General features: G+C 56.1%; 1 protein-coding gene across 1 annotated transcript in view; it reads left to right on the top strand.

The window, feature by feature from the left end:
- Positions 1-451: 451 nt before the first annotated feature.
- The window catches only part of LOC140731526 (unconventional myosin-Ic-like), a 92,417-nt gene continuing 75,464 nt past the window's right edge, over positions 452-17,404 (top strand). The window contains 4 exon segments of the mRNA XM_073052995.1: positions 452-636; positions 10,350-10,505; positions 14,132-14,212; positions 14,214-14,248. Coding sequence (XP_072909096.1) covers positions 610-636; positions 10,350-10,505; positions 14,132-14,212; positions 14,214-14,248 — 299 coding nt within the window. The 5' untranslated portion in view covers positions 452-609.

The following is a 17,404-nucleotide window of genomic DNA, read 5'->3' as shown; positions in this document are numbered from 1 at the left end:
CTCTCCTCCCCCTCACCTCTCCCCTCTCCTCCCCCTCACCTCTCCCCTCTCCTCCCCTCCTCCCCCTCACCTCTCCCCTCTCCTCCCCTCCCTCTCTTCTTCCTTTCCCCTCCCTCTCCTCTTCCTCTCCCCTCCCTCTCCTCTTCCCCCTCCCCTCCCTCTCCTCTTCCCTCTCCCCTCCCCCTCTCACCCTCTCCCTCTCTCCCTCCCCTCCTCTCTCTCTCTCCCACTCCTCTCACCCTCTCCCTCCCCCTCTCACCCTCTCCCTCCCCACTCCCCTCTCCCCCCCCTCCTCTCTCCCTCCCCCTCTCCCTCCCCTCTCTCCCCACTCCCTTCTCTCTCCTTCCTCTCTCTCTCCCTCTCTCCCCCTCCCCTCCCTCCTGTTTCTCTGCTCTCTGAGTTCAGACTTTGCTGTGCTGTTTTGCTGGACTGCCTCCAGCGGGCGGGGCGGCTCCGGGACGGAGTGAGGGAGGGACCGTGTGAGTGAGGCAGAGATAGGGAGAGGCGGCGGTCCGGCAGCCTGTTACCGGCGGCACGGGGGCACAGACGGAATCAGGGCGGCACCTGGCCGCGGGGAACCGGGAGCCCAGCGTCCCGGGACGGAGCGGGATGAAGTTCCGCGGAGGCCGGGCCGGGGTAAGCAGGCTGAGAGGTGGGGGTGGAGATCCTGGACGGGTTTATTCGCCACTGCCCCCCTCACCGTCCCTTCCACTCTCCGCCTGACCCATACCGATTCTCTGTCCCGGGACTACCATCGTCCCCCCTTTTGCTGCCCACTGTCATCCCTGTCCTCATCAGTGCTTTCTTCCCATATCTGTGAGCCCCCCACATCCCCAGACTTTACCCCCCGCACGTCACCCTCCCCCAGATATTCCCCCTCTAGACGTCACCCCCCAGACATCACCTCCCCTCTAGACGTCACCCCCAGATATTACCCCCTCTAGACGTTACCCTCCCCAGACATCACCTCCCCTCTAGACGTCACCCCCAGATATTACCCCCTAGACTTCACCCCCCACACGTCACACTCCCCCAGATATTCCCCCTCTAGATGTCACCCCCCCAGACATCACCCCCCTCCTGTGTTTCTCCCTCCTACAAATAGTGCCCACCAGGGCCCCTGTAACTATCCCCGTCCCCCACCGTCTTCAGACAGATTACCTTCCCCCCACCCTACGCGAGTAGGGGCAGGATTTGCCCATGAATCTCCATGTGGAACTGATCTGGGGTGACTGCTTGATCAGACCCACCACAGTGAACAATAGGTGTGGGGGAGATCCCCTACCCCACCCACCCTCCCTTCTCTGGTCTGTGTCCTCACTGGATGGGTCAGCGTTTATTGGCCATCCCTACCTGCCCCAGGAGGGTGGAGAGTGTGGTGAGCCACACCTCCTTGACCCCCAGTGGCTGGAGGCCTGTCTGTGTGAGCGGGAAAGGGATTTGTTTTGGTGTTGCTGTTTTTGTTGTTCAGCCCTGCATTGTGCACTCGTTAAGTTAGCATCAGAATGTGTGGCAATACTAGTGGGCTGCCCCCTGCACAGGCTTGGGTCGTGTTGGTTGGTAACAGAAACATGCATTTCACTGTATGTTTCAACTTAAAGTTCAGATTCCGTTTATTGTCACTCAAACTGTACACGTGTATACCGTCGAATGAAACAACGTTCCACCAGGCCAACGTGTACAACTCAGTACATATAACTCACACTCAACTGTACACGTGTATACCGTCGAACGAAACAACGTTCCACCGGGCCAGGGTGCACAACACAGTACTTATAACTCACACACACAACACATAAAGTAATGCTACCACAAATAAATGATCAAATAATAGGGTATGTTTATGACACAAGCTAAAAAGTGTTAAATGTCGACACAAGTTTCGACAAGATGTGTTAAATAAATGAGTTGTTGCCCTGGTCCTTCCTGGCATGAGGGAAATGGGGAGACAGACTGTTGGTGTACTGTGCAGAGCCAGTGGAGTGAGAACGGGAAATGCTGGCAAATCTGCACAGCAATCAGTTTGTCTGAACAGAATGTGGAGTTTGGAGTCTGGAGCCGGACAAGGTGAAGGGGAGGGCAGGAAGGGTGGGGATAAGGCATAAATATTCACAAGAACATAGCATAGTTCAGGCCCTTCGGCCCACAATGTTGTGCTAACATAAGCCTTTGGGAACACCATCTTCCCCTTTGCCATCACTTTCCTGAATGGACAATCAACCCATGAACACACCCCAGTGTCTTTTGCTCTCTTTTTGCATTACTTATTTAATTCAATTTTGAAAAGTTTCTTATTGTGATTTATAGATGTTTTATTGTGTGTATTGCAAATTTCATGACATACGCCAGTGTTACAATTCTGATTCTGAACTTCTATCCTAACTCCAAGATCAGTCTAACCCTTCACTCCCACATAGCCTCCATTTTTCTATCGTCTATGTGCCTAAGAGACTCTTAAATGTCCCTAATGTATCTGCCTCTCCCACCCCCACCCCTGACAGGGCGTTTCACACACTCACCACCCTGTAAAGAAAAGCCAATCTCTGATACCCTCCCTATACTTAAACCTTAAAATTTCACCAATTACCTTACAGTTATGCCCTCTTGTATTAGCTATTTCTGCGCTGGAAAAAGTCTCTGACTGTCCACTCAATCTATCCCTCCGATCATCTTATACACCTCAATCCAGGAGCTCTGCCTAAGTCAAGCGGCACTGTCAGCCAGAGGGAAGTGGAGGCTGCTTGAAAGATTAGTCAAGTGGTGGGGCACCAGGACGGCTGTCTTTGTGGTGGTCTATGTGGAGGAGCTGTATCTGGGATCTGGCGGTCCTGATGCTTCTGGCTTGGGCCCCCCTCCCATCAGGGTGTCCAGAGCAACCTTTAACAGCTGCTGGACTGGCTCTCAGTACCAGCTTTTCTTGCCTATGAGCTGCCACAGGCTGTGTGGCGATGGTTCACTGTGCCTCAGCCGACTCTGGTATGGTTTGTATCAGGGCTGGCATTGCCCGAGACTCTTCCATCATTCCTGAACACTGGGACGTGGAGGCTGGCATTGCCCGAGACTCTTCCATCATTCCTGAACACTGGGACGTGGAGGCTGGCATTGCCCGAGACTCTTCCATCATTCCTGAACACTGGGACGTGGAGGCTGGCATTGCCCGAGACTCTTCCATCATTCCTGAACACTGGGACGTGGAGGCTGGCATTGCCCGAGGCTCTTCCATCATTCCTGAACACTGGGACGTGGAGGCTGACATTGCCCGAGACTCTTCCATCAATCCCAGACACTGGGACGTGGAGGCTGGCATTGCCCGAGACTCTTCCATAATTCCTGAACACTGGGACGTGGAGGCTGGCATTGCCCGAGACTCTTCCATCAATCCCAGACACTGGGACATGGAGGCTGGCATTGCCCGAGACTCTTCCATCATTCCTGAACACTGGGACGTGGAGGCTGGCATTGCCCGAAACTCTTCCATAATTCCTGAACACTGGGACGTGGAGGCTGGCATTGCCCGAGACTCTTCCATCATTCCTGAACACTGGGACGTGGAGGCTGGCATTGCCCGAAACTCTTCTATCAATCCCAGACACTGGGACGTGGAGTTATATTTTTAGATTCCAGATATTTTTAACTCCCTCTTGTGAGCAGTCTCTCAGCAACTTCAGACGATGGTTTGTGGTGAAATAGTGGAAGGGAAGATGTTCCAACTTGGCCTTAATTGATGTACTAGAACCGTAGCAATTGCAGTAAAGTAACAGGCTGTTCAGCCCATCACACTGGTCTGTTCCTCATACCGAATCATGGTCACAATCACGGTGTGGTTTTTGTGTATTTTATGCTTGAATCAATAAATCTGGTTCAGTTTGTGGTTCTGATGCCAGAAAAAATAAATTCTGGAATGTGTCACATGCTGTTGTTAACATAGCGATTGACAGTGAATGGCTGCCTCTGTTTCTGTGCCTGCCTACTGTCTCTTGAGCGTGCTGGCCCTGTGTGTGTGTGTGTGTGTGTGTGTGTGTGTGTGTGTGTGTGTGTGTGTGTGTGTGTCTGTCTGTCTGTCTGTCTGTCTGTCTGTCTGTCTGTCTGTCTGTCTGTCTGTCTGTCTGTCTGTCTGTCTGTCTGTCTGTCAGTCAGTCAGTCAGTCATCTGGTCTATTCTCCCAGACACCCCACACGTCACTGGGCATCCCGGTGGGTCTGTGTGCAGCTGAGAAGGTTTTTCCGTTTTGTGCCAGGCTGCGGTTTGGACATGCACGAGTACCCTGCCTCAGTGACCTGGGTGATGTAATCATGGGCACTCCCTCTCTGTTCACTGGCCACAGATGCTGAACAATGCTCTTTCTGTGGACCTGCCCGTTCCTGCATTGTCACCGTGCCAGCTGATTCCAAACACTCCACATTTGCAGGAAGCATCTAAAAATGACTTCACTCTGAAGTGTTTAATGGTGACTGTCGGCCAGAGATTAGGGTGGGGTCATAGCAGGAGCTGCGCCGGATTACAGTACAAATTCCACAGACTGCACTGTTCAATGGTGGACCAACTCCAGTCTAATATTGTGTGCACTCACCTCTTGTACATACTGTGTGTGGAAGTAGGTTGCTCTGTACGTATGTGTGTGTGTCTGTCTCACTGTATGTGTTTGAAGTGTCAGAGTCCGCTCCCTGTGTCATGGACTGTGATGTCCCTGCAGTGTGGTGATGTGTAGCTGCCTGATGACAGAACTGTTGGGATGGTCTGGGCAAAGGGGCTGCATCAACCCTAAACACCCTCCATGCTCAGCGTCCACTACCGTTGCCATGCAGTCACCGTCATAGTGAACACTGGGCCAGTTTGTGCACAGCAAGTTCCCACAAACAATAGCAGTCAGTGGTGGGGATTGAGTAATAAACTCAGAGTGGTCCTAATGCAGCAGCGCGAATCTCTCCTGCTCCAGCACTGCAGTCGGTAACACCAATAATGCCTGCACTCGCTGCAGCACCGTACTGCTGGCTGTTACCTAACATCAGACTACTGATTTTAGTAAAGTGCTGGACAAGGCTCCCTCCCCACACTATGCACAGGAAGTCGAGAGGCATGGGATTCAGGGAAACTTGGATTCGGATTTGGCTTGCCCATTGAAGGCAGAATGGTTGTAGATGGAGAGTATTCTGCCTGGAGGTCAGTGATTAGTGGTGTTCCACCACATCTCTTCTGTAACCCTTATTTGTGATTTTTATAGATGACTTGGATGAGGAAGAGGAAGGCTGGGTTAGTATGTTTGCAGATGATAATAAAGGTTGGTGGAGATGTGGATTGTGTAGAAGGTTGCCATTAGCTTGATTAAATGCAGAGCTGGGTTAAGAAGTGACAGATGGAGTTCAGTCTAAAACAAATGTAAAGTCATTCACTTTGGAAGGTCGAATTTGAAGGCAGAGTGCAGGGTCAATGGCAGGATTGTTAGCAGTGTGGAGGAACAGAGGGATCTTGGGGTCCAAGTGTATAGATCCTTCAGAGCTGCTGTGTAAATTGATGGCGTGGTTAAGATGGCGTTTGGTGTGTTGGCCTTCATTAGTCAGGGGGGATCAAGTTCAAGAGCCACGAGGTAACATTGCAGCTCTATAAAATTCTGGTTAGAGCACGCTTGGAATATTGTGTCCAGTTCTGGTCACCTCATTATAGGAGAGATGTGGAAGCTTTAGAGAGGGTGCAGAGGAGATTGACCAGGATGCTGCCTGGATTAGAGAGGGTGCAGAGGAGATTGACCAGGATGCTGCCTGGATTAGAGAGGGTGCAGAGGAGATTGACCAGGATGCTGCCTGGATTAGAGAGGGTGCAGAGGAGATTGACCAGGATGCTGCCTGGATTAGAGAGGGTGCAGAAGAGATTGACCAGGATGCTGCCTGGATTAGAGAGGGTGCAGAGGGGATTGACCAGGATGCTGCCTGGATTAGAGAGGGTGCAGAGGAGATTGACCAGGATGCTGCCTGGATTAGAGAGGGTGCAGAGGAGATTGACCAGGATGCTGCCTGGATTAGGGAGGGTGCAGAGGAGATTGACCAGGATGCTGCCTGGATTGGAGAGGGTGCAGAGGAGATTGACCAGGATGCTGCCTGGATTAGGGAGGGTGCAGAGGAGATTGACCAGGATGCTGCCTGGATTAGAGAGTGTGGTTTATGGATAGGTTGAGTGAGTTAGGGCTTTTCTCTCTGGAGTGAAGGATGTGAGGTGTACAAAGTGAGAAGAGGCATAGATCGAGTGGAGAATCAGACTTTTTCCCAGGGTAGAAATGGCTAATGTGAGGGGGCATGATTTTAAGGTGAGTAAGGATGTCAGAGGTAGTTTTTTTTTACACAGAGTGGTAGGTACTTAGGTTTGCCCAGGGCAGGCTGAGAGGGGCCACACTGGTGGGTCTGCAGTCAGGTGTAGCACAGCCCCACCTGGGTAAGGACAGGTTTAGCCCCTACAAAGGGATATCCACAGGTACTGCCCATGGTGGCAGCTTAGCACAGAACTCCCAGCATATGCCCCAGGCAGTTCACACAGCACCAGTTCTGCAGAGGCAGCACTGAACTTTTGCTTTCGAAGCTTGGCTCGAGATCAATAAACACTGTTTCTAATGAACCCTCTTATCAGGAACACTGATCCAGTTTCAATATCAGTGCTGCTGGCGTTGTAAGTCCATGCGTAGTTATGGCCGTGCAGGAGCTGTGCTGACATGTTTGTTGCTCAGACAGTGTGTTTGGCTCCTACAGTTGGGGTGGGTAGGTGGGTTGCCGTATACCGTGCGGGTACTGCTGTCGACGCCCACCCAGCTCAGAATCAGAATCAGGTTCAGTATCACTGGCGTATGTCTTGAAAATTGCGGCAGCAGTACAGTGTAATACATAATAAAAACTTATGAATTACCGTAAGTATATAAAAAATTAAATCAGTAGTGCAAAATGAGAGACAAAAAGTAGTGAGGTGGTGTTCACGGGTTCAGTGTCCATTCAGAAATTGGATGGCAGAGGGGGAGAAGTTGTTCCTGAATCGTTGAGTGTGGGCCTTCAGGCTCCTCTACCCCCTCCCTGATAGTAGCAATGAGAAGAGGGCATGCCCTGGGTGATGGGGGCCCTTAATGATGGATGCCAACTTTTTGAGGTGTCGCCTTTTGAAGGTGTTCTGGTTGCTGGGGAGGCTAGTGCCCATGATGAAGCTGGCTGAGTTTACAACTTTCTGCAGCTTTTTCTAATCCTGTACAATGGCCCCTCCGTACCGGACACTTGTACGCGCCCTGGACTCTTCTGAGGAACACGTGGCTCCAAAAGCCGTGGTGAGCAGACACACACAGGTTCATCTTTAATCGGGTGGCTGGAGCCAACTTCACACTGGAAATCATACACATCGCGAGCCACCTGCTGACCAGGTGCAGACTCTGAAATGACCTGCAGGTGCTGACAGCAGCACCCTGTCCCAGGACAGGAGAGCACGTTGGATACGCTGTCACACTGAATGGATACAGGTGTCATTTGGATAGGTAAATGGATGGGAGAGCTGTGGCCCGGGTGCAGGCCAATGGGGCTAGGCAGACGAAGGCCAAGGCCTGTTTCTGTCTGTGACACACTCCCAGGAGAGGGGCAGCTGGAGGTGTCTGTGCATCATGTTTATGTGGAATGCAAGACATCACAGCCCCTGTCAGAGTGAATGAAAGGGCTGCTTCTCAATTTCTAGTCATAGAACGTGGAATATCAGTACAGGCCAACATCCCAACCTTACAACCTAACCCTTCCCTCCCACATAACCCTCCATTTTTCTTTCATCTACGTGCCTATCTAAGAGTCTTTTAAATGTCCTGAATGTGTCTGCATCTACCAGTGGGTTGCACACACCCACCTCTCTCTGTTTTAAAAGCAATCTACCTCTTAATCTGACATTTTCTCTATGCATTCCTACAGTCAGAATCAGCTTTAATATCATTCACATATCTCGTTAAATTTGTGGCAGCAGTACAATGGAATACATGATAATATAGAAAAAGTGAATTGCAGTGTGTGTGTCTGTGTGTATATAAAATAGTTGAAATAAGAAGTGAAAAACCAGAAATAAATAAGTAGTGAGGTGGTGTCTAAGGGTTCAGTGTCCATTTAGGAATCGGATGGCAGAGGGGAAGAAGCTGTTCCTGAATCACTGAGTGTGTGGCTTCAGGCTTCTGTGCCTCCTTCCCTTCCCGATGGTAACAGTGAGAAGAGGGCATGTCCTGGGTGGTGGGGAGCCTTAATGAAGGACACCGCCTTCCTGAGGCACTGCTCCTTGAAGACTTCTTGGATACTATGGAGGCGAATACCCATGATGGAGCTGACTAACTTACAACTCTTTACAACTTACTTTGATCCTGTGCAGCAGCTCTGCCCTCCCGGGTATTGGCCGCTTCCACCCTGGGAAAAAGTTCCTGGCACACTTCGGGCACTCCATTTTGAGAAGTTTTTGTAATTGTATGTAATTTGAAAGGTTTACTGAATGTTTAGTGGCCTGTAGACAAATAGTTAACTTACCATGAGTGAGTGTCATCTGACTCCACTCACCAAACCTGCAAACTTGGTTACACACACCATCGAGGATTTCTGGGTGTCGTCATAGATGCAGCCCTGCGTGGCTCTAGAGGAACTTGGCAAGGCGGAGCATCCTGCCAGGGTGATGGTAGAGGCAGATACTACGGGAATATTTAAGAACTGTTAGTCAGATGGATAATAGGCAATGTAGTAGGGAAGGGTTAGATTGGTTAAAAGTTTGGCATATCGTGGTGAGTCAAAGGGTCTGTACTGGGCTGTGTGATAAGGGATTGCCCCCTCATCGTCTGACTCCCTAAGAGAGGCGATTCGTGTCTCCTGAGGGACAAGCGGATTATGCGATCCTGTCTGGGCATGTGGTGATGACAGAGATATCTCACTATGGATTTTCCTCTCCCTCTCTTTGCCTTCCGTGTCTGTGGAGAGACATCAGATTTTGTCTCTTTGTTGCTGGTCTCACCTTTGCCCTGTTTCTTGTCTCATATTTTGACTAACTTTCTGAGTTAAGCTTGTTATGGTTTTCACACCCTTGGGATATCCCGCCAGGCTGTCTGATCTGTGAAGTGCCAGTGTTGTTTATTTTTAAAAGCTGCCTCTTGTCACCACTGTGATATTTGCTGATGGCCCTACAGATTGGGCACCAAGTTTTGGGCAATGTTCCCACCATATATACTCAAGTTCATTAACCACTCGGCCCCATGTTTTGTGCTGTCCCATCGCTGCTTCTGAGATCTTGGCCAATGTGTTTTAGCTGCTGATCGGTACATTGCACTTCCCACCTCTGGGTGACGGGGTGTCATGTGGAGGTGACCCATAGGGTTACTCACTCCTGGGCTTGTTCCTACCCTGGCTCAGGGTCTTCTCACCCTTCTTGTGAACATAACCCAGTTTCACCCCACCCACCGGCCTTTTCCCCTCCATTTTGTCCCAGCCTCTCTCCCTCCTCCTCACTCATCGTCCCTCCCTCCTCTCTACTTTTCCCTTCCCTCCTCCCTCCCCTCCCTCCATTCTTCCTCCTCTCTCCTCCTACTCCCTCCCCTCCTCTCTCATCCTTCTCCCCTCCTCTCTCCTCATCTCTCCCTCTTGTCCCTCTCCTCCCTCCATTCCTCTCTCCACTCTCCTCCTATTCCCTCCCATCCTTCCTCCTCCTCCCTCCCCTCCTCCTCCCTCCCATCCTCCCCTCCTCCTCCCTCCCATCTTCCTCCCCTCCTCCTCCCTCCCATCTTCCTCCCATTCCCTCCTCTTTCTCCACCTCCTCTTCCTTCTCCCTCCTCTCTGTACCCCCCTCCCTCCTCCTTTCGTCCCTACCCACCCTCCCTTCTCTCTCCTCCTCTATCGCCTCCTCTTTCTCCCCTTTGTCTTTCCTCCTCTCTCCACTCCTCCTCTTCCTTCTCCCTCCCCCACCCTCCCACCTGTTCCTCTCTCGCCCCTCCTCCTCTCTCACCCCCTTCTCCTCTCGCCCCTCACCCTTCCTCCTCTCTCCCTTCCACCCTCTTCACAGCCGAGGTGTGGGAGGGGATGAGTTTAGGTGTGGGAGTTGGTAAGGGAAGGATGGAGGGGGCACCACAGTTCAGTGGTACAGAGGGTGGGGCAGTTGCCTCATCCCTGGTACACTCACAGACTCTGGAGCTGTCTGTGCGGAGTCTGCACGCTCTCCTTGTGATTGTGTCCACTTGCCCCCTGTGCTCTTGTTCCCTTCCATGTTCCAGTGGTTGCTGTAAGTTGTCGGGTCAGTGTCGGTGAGGGGTGGGGGTAGTGTGAATGATTCGTGTAAGCCGAAGGGCCCGGTTCTCTGTCTCATAGACCTTGCTTTCCCCACAGGCCCAGGGAGGCGAGCGGGCGCGACTGGCCATGGAGGGGGCTCTCACTGCGAGGGACCGTGTGGGAGTGCAGGACTTCGTCCTGTTGGAGAGCTTCACCAGCGAAGCTGCCTTCATTGAGAACCTACGCAAGCGTTTCAAGGAAAGCCTGATCTACGTGAGTTTGCACCCCACATATCCTCCCCACCCGTCCGACCCCCTGCCTGCTGATCTCCCGAAACCCTGCGTTCTACATGAGTCTGCATCCCACATATTTACCCCTGTCCCTCCCACCCCCGTGTGGCCCAGGACTGACCGTGACGAGCTGACCCCCCCAACCCCACCCCACCCCCGTGTGGCCCAGGACTGACGGTGACGAGCTGACCCCCCCACCCCCACCCCCGTGTGACCCAGGACTGACGGTGACGAGCTGACCCACCACCCCCACCCCCACCCCCGTGTGACCCAGGACTGACGGTGACGAGCTGACCCACCACCCCCACCCCCACCCCCGTGTGGCCCAGGACTGACCGTGACGAGCTGACCCCCCCAACCCCACCCCACCCCCGTGTGGCCCAGGACTGACGGTGACGAGCTGACCCCCCCCACCCCCACCCCCGTGTGGCCCAGGACTGACGGTGACGAGCTGACCCACCCACCCCCGTGTGGCCCAGGACTGACGGTGATGAGCTGACCCACCACCCCCACCCCCGTGTGGCCCAGGACTGACGGTGACGAGCTGACCCCCCCCCACCCCCACCCCCGTGTGACCCAGGACTGACGGTGACGAGCTGACCCACCACCCCCCACCCCCACCCCCGTGTGGCCCAGGACTGACGGTGACGAGCTGACCCCCCCCACCCCCACCCCCGTGTGGCCCAGGACTGACGGTGATGAGCTGACCCACCACCCCCACCCCCGTGTGGCCCAGGACTGACGGTGACGAGCTGACCCACCACCCCCACCCCCGTGTGGCCCAGTACTGACGGTGACGAGCTGACCCACCACCCCCACCCCCGTGTGACCCAGGACTGACGTTGACGAGCTGACCCACCACCCCACCCCCGTGTGGCCCAGGACTGACGGTGACGAGCTGACCCCCCCACCCCACCCCCACCCCCGTGTGGCCCAGGACTGACGGTGACGAGCTGACCCCCCCCACCCCCACCCCCGTGTGGCCCAGGACTGACGGTGACGAGCTGACCCACCACCCCCACCCCCATCCCCGTGTGGCCCAGTACTGACGGTGACGAGCTGACCCCCCCACCCCCGTGTGGCCCAGGACTGACGTTGACGAGCTGACCCACCACCCCACCCCCGTGTGGCCCAGGACTGACGGTGACGAGCTGACCCCCCCACCCCACCCCCACCCCCGTGTGGCCCAGGACTGACGGTGACGAGCTGACCCACCACCCCCACCCCCGTGTGACCCAGGACTGACGTTGACGAGCTGACCCACCACCCCACCCCCGTGTGGCCCAGGACTGACGGTGACGAGCTGACCCCCCCACCCCACCCCCACCCCCGTGTGGCCCAGGACTGACGGTGACGAGCTGACCCCCCCACCCCCACCCCCGTGTGGCCCAGGACTGACGGTGACGAGCTGACCCACCACCCCCACCCCCACCCCCCCGTGTGGCCCAGGACTGACGGTGACGAGCTGACCCCCCCACCCCCGTGTGGCCCAGGACTGACGGTGACGAGCTGACCCCCCCACCCCCGTGTGGCCCAGGACTGACGGTGACGAGCTGACCCCCCCCACCCCCGTGTGGCCCAGGACTGACGGTGACGAGCTGACCCACCACCCCCACCCCCACCCCCGTGTGGCCCAGGACTGACGGTGACGAGCTGACCCCCCCAACCCCACCCCCGTGTGGCCCAGGACTGACGGTGACGAGCTGACCCCCCCAACCCCACCCCCGTGTGGCCCAGGACTGACGGTGACGAGCTGACCCCCCCACCCCCACCCCCGTGTGGCCCAGGACTGACGGTGAAGAGCTGACCCCCCCACCCCACCCCCGTGTGGCCCAGGACTGACGGTGACGAGCTGACCCCCCCCACCCCACCCCCACCCCCGTGTGGCCCAGGACTGACGTTGACGAGCTGACCCACCACCCCACCCCCGTGTGGCCCAGGACTGACGGTGAAGAGCTGACCCCCCCACCCCACCCCCGTTTGGCCCAGGACTGACGGTGACGAGCTGACCCCCCCGCCCCCGTGTGGCCCAGGACTGACGGTGATGAGCTGACCCCCCCACCCCCGTGTGGCCCAGTACTGACGGTGACGAGCTGACCCCCCACCCCCACCCCCGTGTGGCCCAGGACTGACGGTGACGAGCTGACCCCCCCACCCCACCCCCACCCCCACCCCCACCCCCGTGTGGCCCAGGACTGACGGTGACAAGCTGACCCACCACCCCACCCCCGTGTGGCCCAGTACTGACGGTGACGAGCTGACCCCCTCACCCCACCCCCACCCCCGTGTGGCCCAGGACTGACGGTGACGAGCTGACCCACCCACCCCCGTGTGGCCCAGGACTGACGGTGACGAGCTGACCCCCCACCCCCACCCCCGTGTGGCCCAGGACTGACGGTGACGAGCTGACCCCCCCACCCCCACCCCCACCCCCGTGTGGCCCAGGACTGACGGTGACGAGCTGACCCCCCCACCCCACCCCCACCCCCGTGTGGCCCAGGACTGACGGTGACGAGCTGACCCCCCCAACCCCACCCCTGTGTGGCACAGGACTGACGGTGAAGAGCTGACCCCCCCCACCCCCACCCCCGTGTGGCCCAGGACTGACGGTGAAGAGCTGACCCCCCCACCCCCACCCCCGTGTGGCCCAGGACTGACGGTGACGAGCTGACCCCCCCCAACCCCACCCCCGTGTGGCACAGGACTGACGGTGACGAGCTGACCCCCCCACCCCCGTGTGGCCCAGGACTGACGGTGATGAGCTGACCCCCCACCCCCGTGTGGCCCAGTACTGACGGTGACGAGCTGACCCACCACCCCCACCCCCGTGTGGCCCAGGACTGACGGTGACGAGCTGACCCCCCCCAACCCCACCCCCGTGTGGCACAGGACTGACGGTGACGAGCTGACCCCCCCACCCCCGTGTGGCCCAGGACTGACGGTGATGAGCTGACCCCCCACCCCCGTGTGGCCCAGGACTGACGGTGACGAGCTGACCCCCCCCCACCCCCACCCCCGTGTGGCCCAGGACTGACGGTGACGAGCTGACCCCCCCCCACCCCCACCCCCACCCCCGTGTGGCCCAAGACTGACGGTGACGAGCTGACCCCCCCCCACCCCCACCCCCACCCCCGTGTGGCCCAGGACTGACGGTGACGAGCTGACCCCCCAACCCACCCCCGTGTGACCCAGGACTGACGTTGACGAGCTGACCCACCACCCCCACCCCCACCCCCCGTGTGGCCCAGGACTGACGGTGACGAGCTGACCCCCCCCCCACCCCCACCCCCACCCCCGTGTGGCCCAGGACTGACGGTGACGAGCTGACCCCCCAACCCCACCCCCGTGTGGCCCAGGACTGACGTTGACGAGCTGACCCACCACCCCCACCCCCACCCCCCGTGTGGCCCAGGACTGACGGTGACGAGCTGACCCCCCCCCCACCCCCACCCCCACCCCCGTGTGGCCCAGGACTGACGGTGACGAGCTGACCCCCCCACCCCACCCCCCACCCCCGTGTGGCCCAGGACTGACGGTGACGAGCTGACCCCCCAACCCCACCCCCGTGTGGCCCAGGACTGACGGTGACGAGCTGGTTTTTCCTCGCAGACGTACATCGGCTCGGTGCTGGTGTCGGTGAACCCGTACCGGGAGCTGGAGATCTACAGCCGGCAACACATGGAACGGTACCCGCGGCGTCAACTTCTATGAAGTCTCGCCCCACATGTGAGTGACTGCGAGGGGCGGTAGGAGCTGGGGCGGGCCGCGTGGCTTCACTAATCCTGGTGGGGCAGTGCAGACCCCCGGCGTTGGGCAACCGAGTGGGGAGTGGGTGACTCGTTCTGGTGGTCAAGTGTGGGGGTGGCTGGCGTCTGGAATTCAGGACGTGTCCGGACACAGAGCCTGGAGTCAAGCCGGGTGCTGTGGGAGAGATTGGGTGAGGCAGGGCAGATCGGGTCTCGAACTGCTGAACACCGGCCGTGTGGATCCGACCCCACAGTCTGGACGTGCCACGAGCTGCTTCCGAGGTTGGTCTGAGCTGTGGGCGCTGCAGGTTCGTAGTCCATTCGGCTGGCCTCTGCCCATCACTGCTCCAGTGATACAGAGCGGAACGGGCCCTTCCAACCCAACGAGCCTCTCCACCCACCAACCGCCTATTTAACGTAGCCTGATCGCAGGACCATTTCCAACCCTGGGTCCTTGAACCGCGGGAGGAAACCGATGCGCGCGTGGGAAGGAACACAGAATCTTCTTACTGAGGGAGGGCTCCGGAACTGAACTCCCAGCTCTGACACCCTGAGCTGTAATGGCATCATGCTAACCACTACGTTACTGTGACTAGCTACCCGAACCCCGGGGAGTAACCATGTCAAATCCGACTCGTGGGGATGGGATGGTGGTCTTCACCAGAAGGCCCTGACGGATAGGGTGTCAGTTGGGCGACTGCTCTACCCTGCAGTTGGTGGGGTTGGGGGATCTGATCACGCCCCGCACGTAGTCTATAGATCAGGGAGGTCCACTGCCTCACAGGGTTCTGAGTTCAATCCCCACCTCTGCCACTGTTGTTTGTAAGCAGTTTGTGAGTTTCCTCTGGATTGCTTCAGTTTTCTCCTACGTTTGACATACAGGTCAGTGGGTTGTCCCCAGTGTGTGGGTGAGGGGTATAGTCTGGTAGTTAATGGGAGTGTGGGGGAGAATGAAGTGTAACTACTTACTTATTGGTCAGTACAGACTGGGTGGGCTGAAGGGCCTGTACCTGTGTGCCTGGTGTTGCTGAGCCTGTGAAATGCAAATTATTTTTACTCTAAACAGATCTTACAGTCATGGAGCATGGAAAAAAGGACCTTTGGCCCAACCAATCCATGCTGACCAACAGGCCCATTTGCCCATATTTTTGCCTGTACTCTTTTAAACCTTTCCTGACAAAAATCTTAAATTCTGTGAAAAAGGATATACAGGAATTGGAGAGGGTCCAGAGTGATCCAGGCAATTGAAAGACCTGTACTCACTGGGGCTGAGAAAAATGGTGGGCGGGGGGATCTCATTGAAACTTAGCTGATATTGAAAGGTCTAGATAGAGTTGATGTGGAGAGGATGTTTCCTATAGTGGGGAGAGTCTAGGACCAGAGGACACAGATAGAGTTGATGTGGAGAGGATGTTTCCCTATAGTGGGGGAGTCCAGGACCAGAGGACACAGATAGAGTTGATGTGGAGAGGATGTTTCCTATAGTGGGGAGAGTCTAGGACCAGAGGACACAGATAGAGTGGGTGTGGAGAGGATGTTTCCTATAGTGAGGGAGTCTAGGACCAGGGGGCACAGTTAGAGTGGATGTGGAGAGGATGTTTCCTATAGTGGGGGAGTCCAGGACCAGAGGACACAGATAGAGCGGATGTGGAGAGGATGTTTCCTATAGTGGGGGGAGTCTAGGACCAGAGGGCACAGATAGAGTGGATGTGGAGAGGATGTTTCCTATAGTGGGGGAGTCTAGGACCAGAGGACACAGATAGAATGGATGTGGAGAGGATGTTTCCTATAGTGGGGGAGACTAGGACCAGAGGACACAGATAGACTGGATGTGGAGAGGATGTTTCCTATAGTGGGGAGAGTCCAGGACCAGAGGACACAGATAGAGTTGATGTGGAGAGGATGTTTCCTATAGTGGGGAGAGTCTAGGACCAGAGGACACAGATAGACTGGATGTGGAGAGGATGTTTCCTATAGTGGGGGAGAGTCCAGGACCAGAGGACACAGATAGAGTTGATGTGGAGAGGATGTTTCCTATAGTGGGGAGAGTCTAGGACCAGAGGACACGGATAGAGTGGATGTGGAGAGGATGTTTCCTATAGTGAGGGAGTCTAGGACCAGGGGGCACAGTTAGAGTGGATGTGGAGAGGATATTTCCTATAGTGGGGGAGTCCAGGACCAGAGGACACAGATAGAGTGGATGTGGAGAGGATGTTTCCTATAGTGGGGGAGACTAGGACCAGAGGACACAGATAGACTGGATGTGGAGAGGATGTTTCCTATAGTGGGAAGAGTCCAGGACCAGAGGACACAGATAGACTGGATGTGGAGAGGATGTTTCCTATAGTGGGAAGAGTCCAGGACCAGAGGACACAGATAGAGTTGATGTGGAGAGGATGTTTCCTATAGTGGGGAGAGTCTAGGACCAGAGGACACGGATAGAGTGGATGTGGAGAGGATGTTTCCTATAGTGAGGGAGTCTAGGACCAGGGGGCACAGTTAGAGTGGATGTGGAGAGGATGTTTCCTATAGTGGGGGAGTCCAGGACCAGAGGACACAGATAGAGTGGATGTGGAGAGGATGTTTCCTATAGTGAGGGAGTCTAGGACCAGGGGGCACAGTTAGAGTGGATGTGGAGAGGATGTTTCCTATAGTGGGGAAGTCCAGGACCAGAGGACACAGATAGAGTGGATGTGGAGAGGATGTTTCCTATAGTGGGGGAGTCCAGGACCAGAGGACACAGATAGAGCGGATGTGGAGAGGATGTTTCCTATAGTGGGGGGGGCACAGATAGAGTGGATGTGGAGTGGATGTTTCCTACAGTGGGGGAGTCTAGGACCAGAGGACACATATAGAGTGGATGTGGAGAGGATGTTTCCTATAGTGAGGGAGTCTAGGACCAGAGGACACAGATAGAGTGGCTGTGGAGAGGATGTTTCCTATAATGGGGGAGTCCAGTACCAGAGGACACAGACAGAGTGGATGTGGAGAGGATGTTTCCTATAGTGGGGGAGTCTAGGACCAGAGGACACAGATAGAGTGGATGAGTCTGGACCAGAGGACACAGATAGAGTGGGTGTGGAGAAGATGTTTCCTATAGTGGGGGGAGTCTAGGACCAGAGGACACAGATAGAGT

The sequence above is a fragment of the Hemitrygon akajei genome, chromosome 8 (assembly GCF_048418815.1).
Source record: "Hemitrygon akajei chromosome 8, sHemAka1.3, whole genome shotgun sequence".
Taxonomy (NCBI): domain Eukaryota; kingdom Metazoa; phylum Chordata; class Chondrichthyes; order Myliobatiformes; family Dasyatidae; genus Hemitrygon; species Hemitrygon akajei.
Note: the sequence above shows the minus strand (reverse complement) of the source record. Positions and strands in the feature narration are given on the sequence as shown.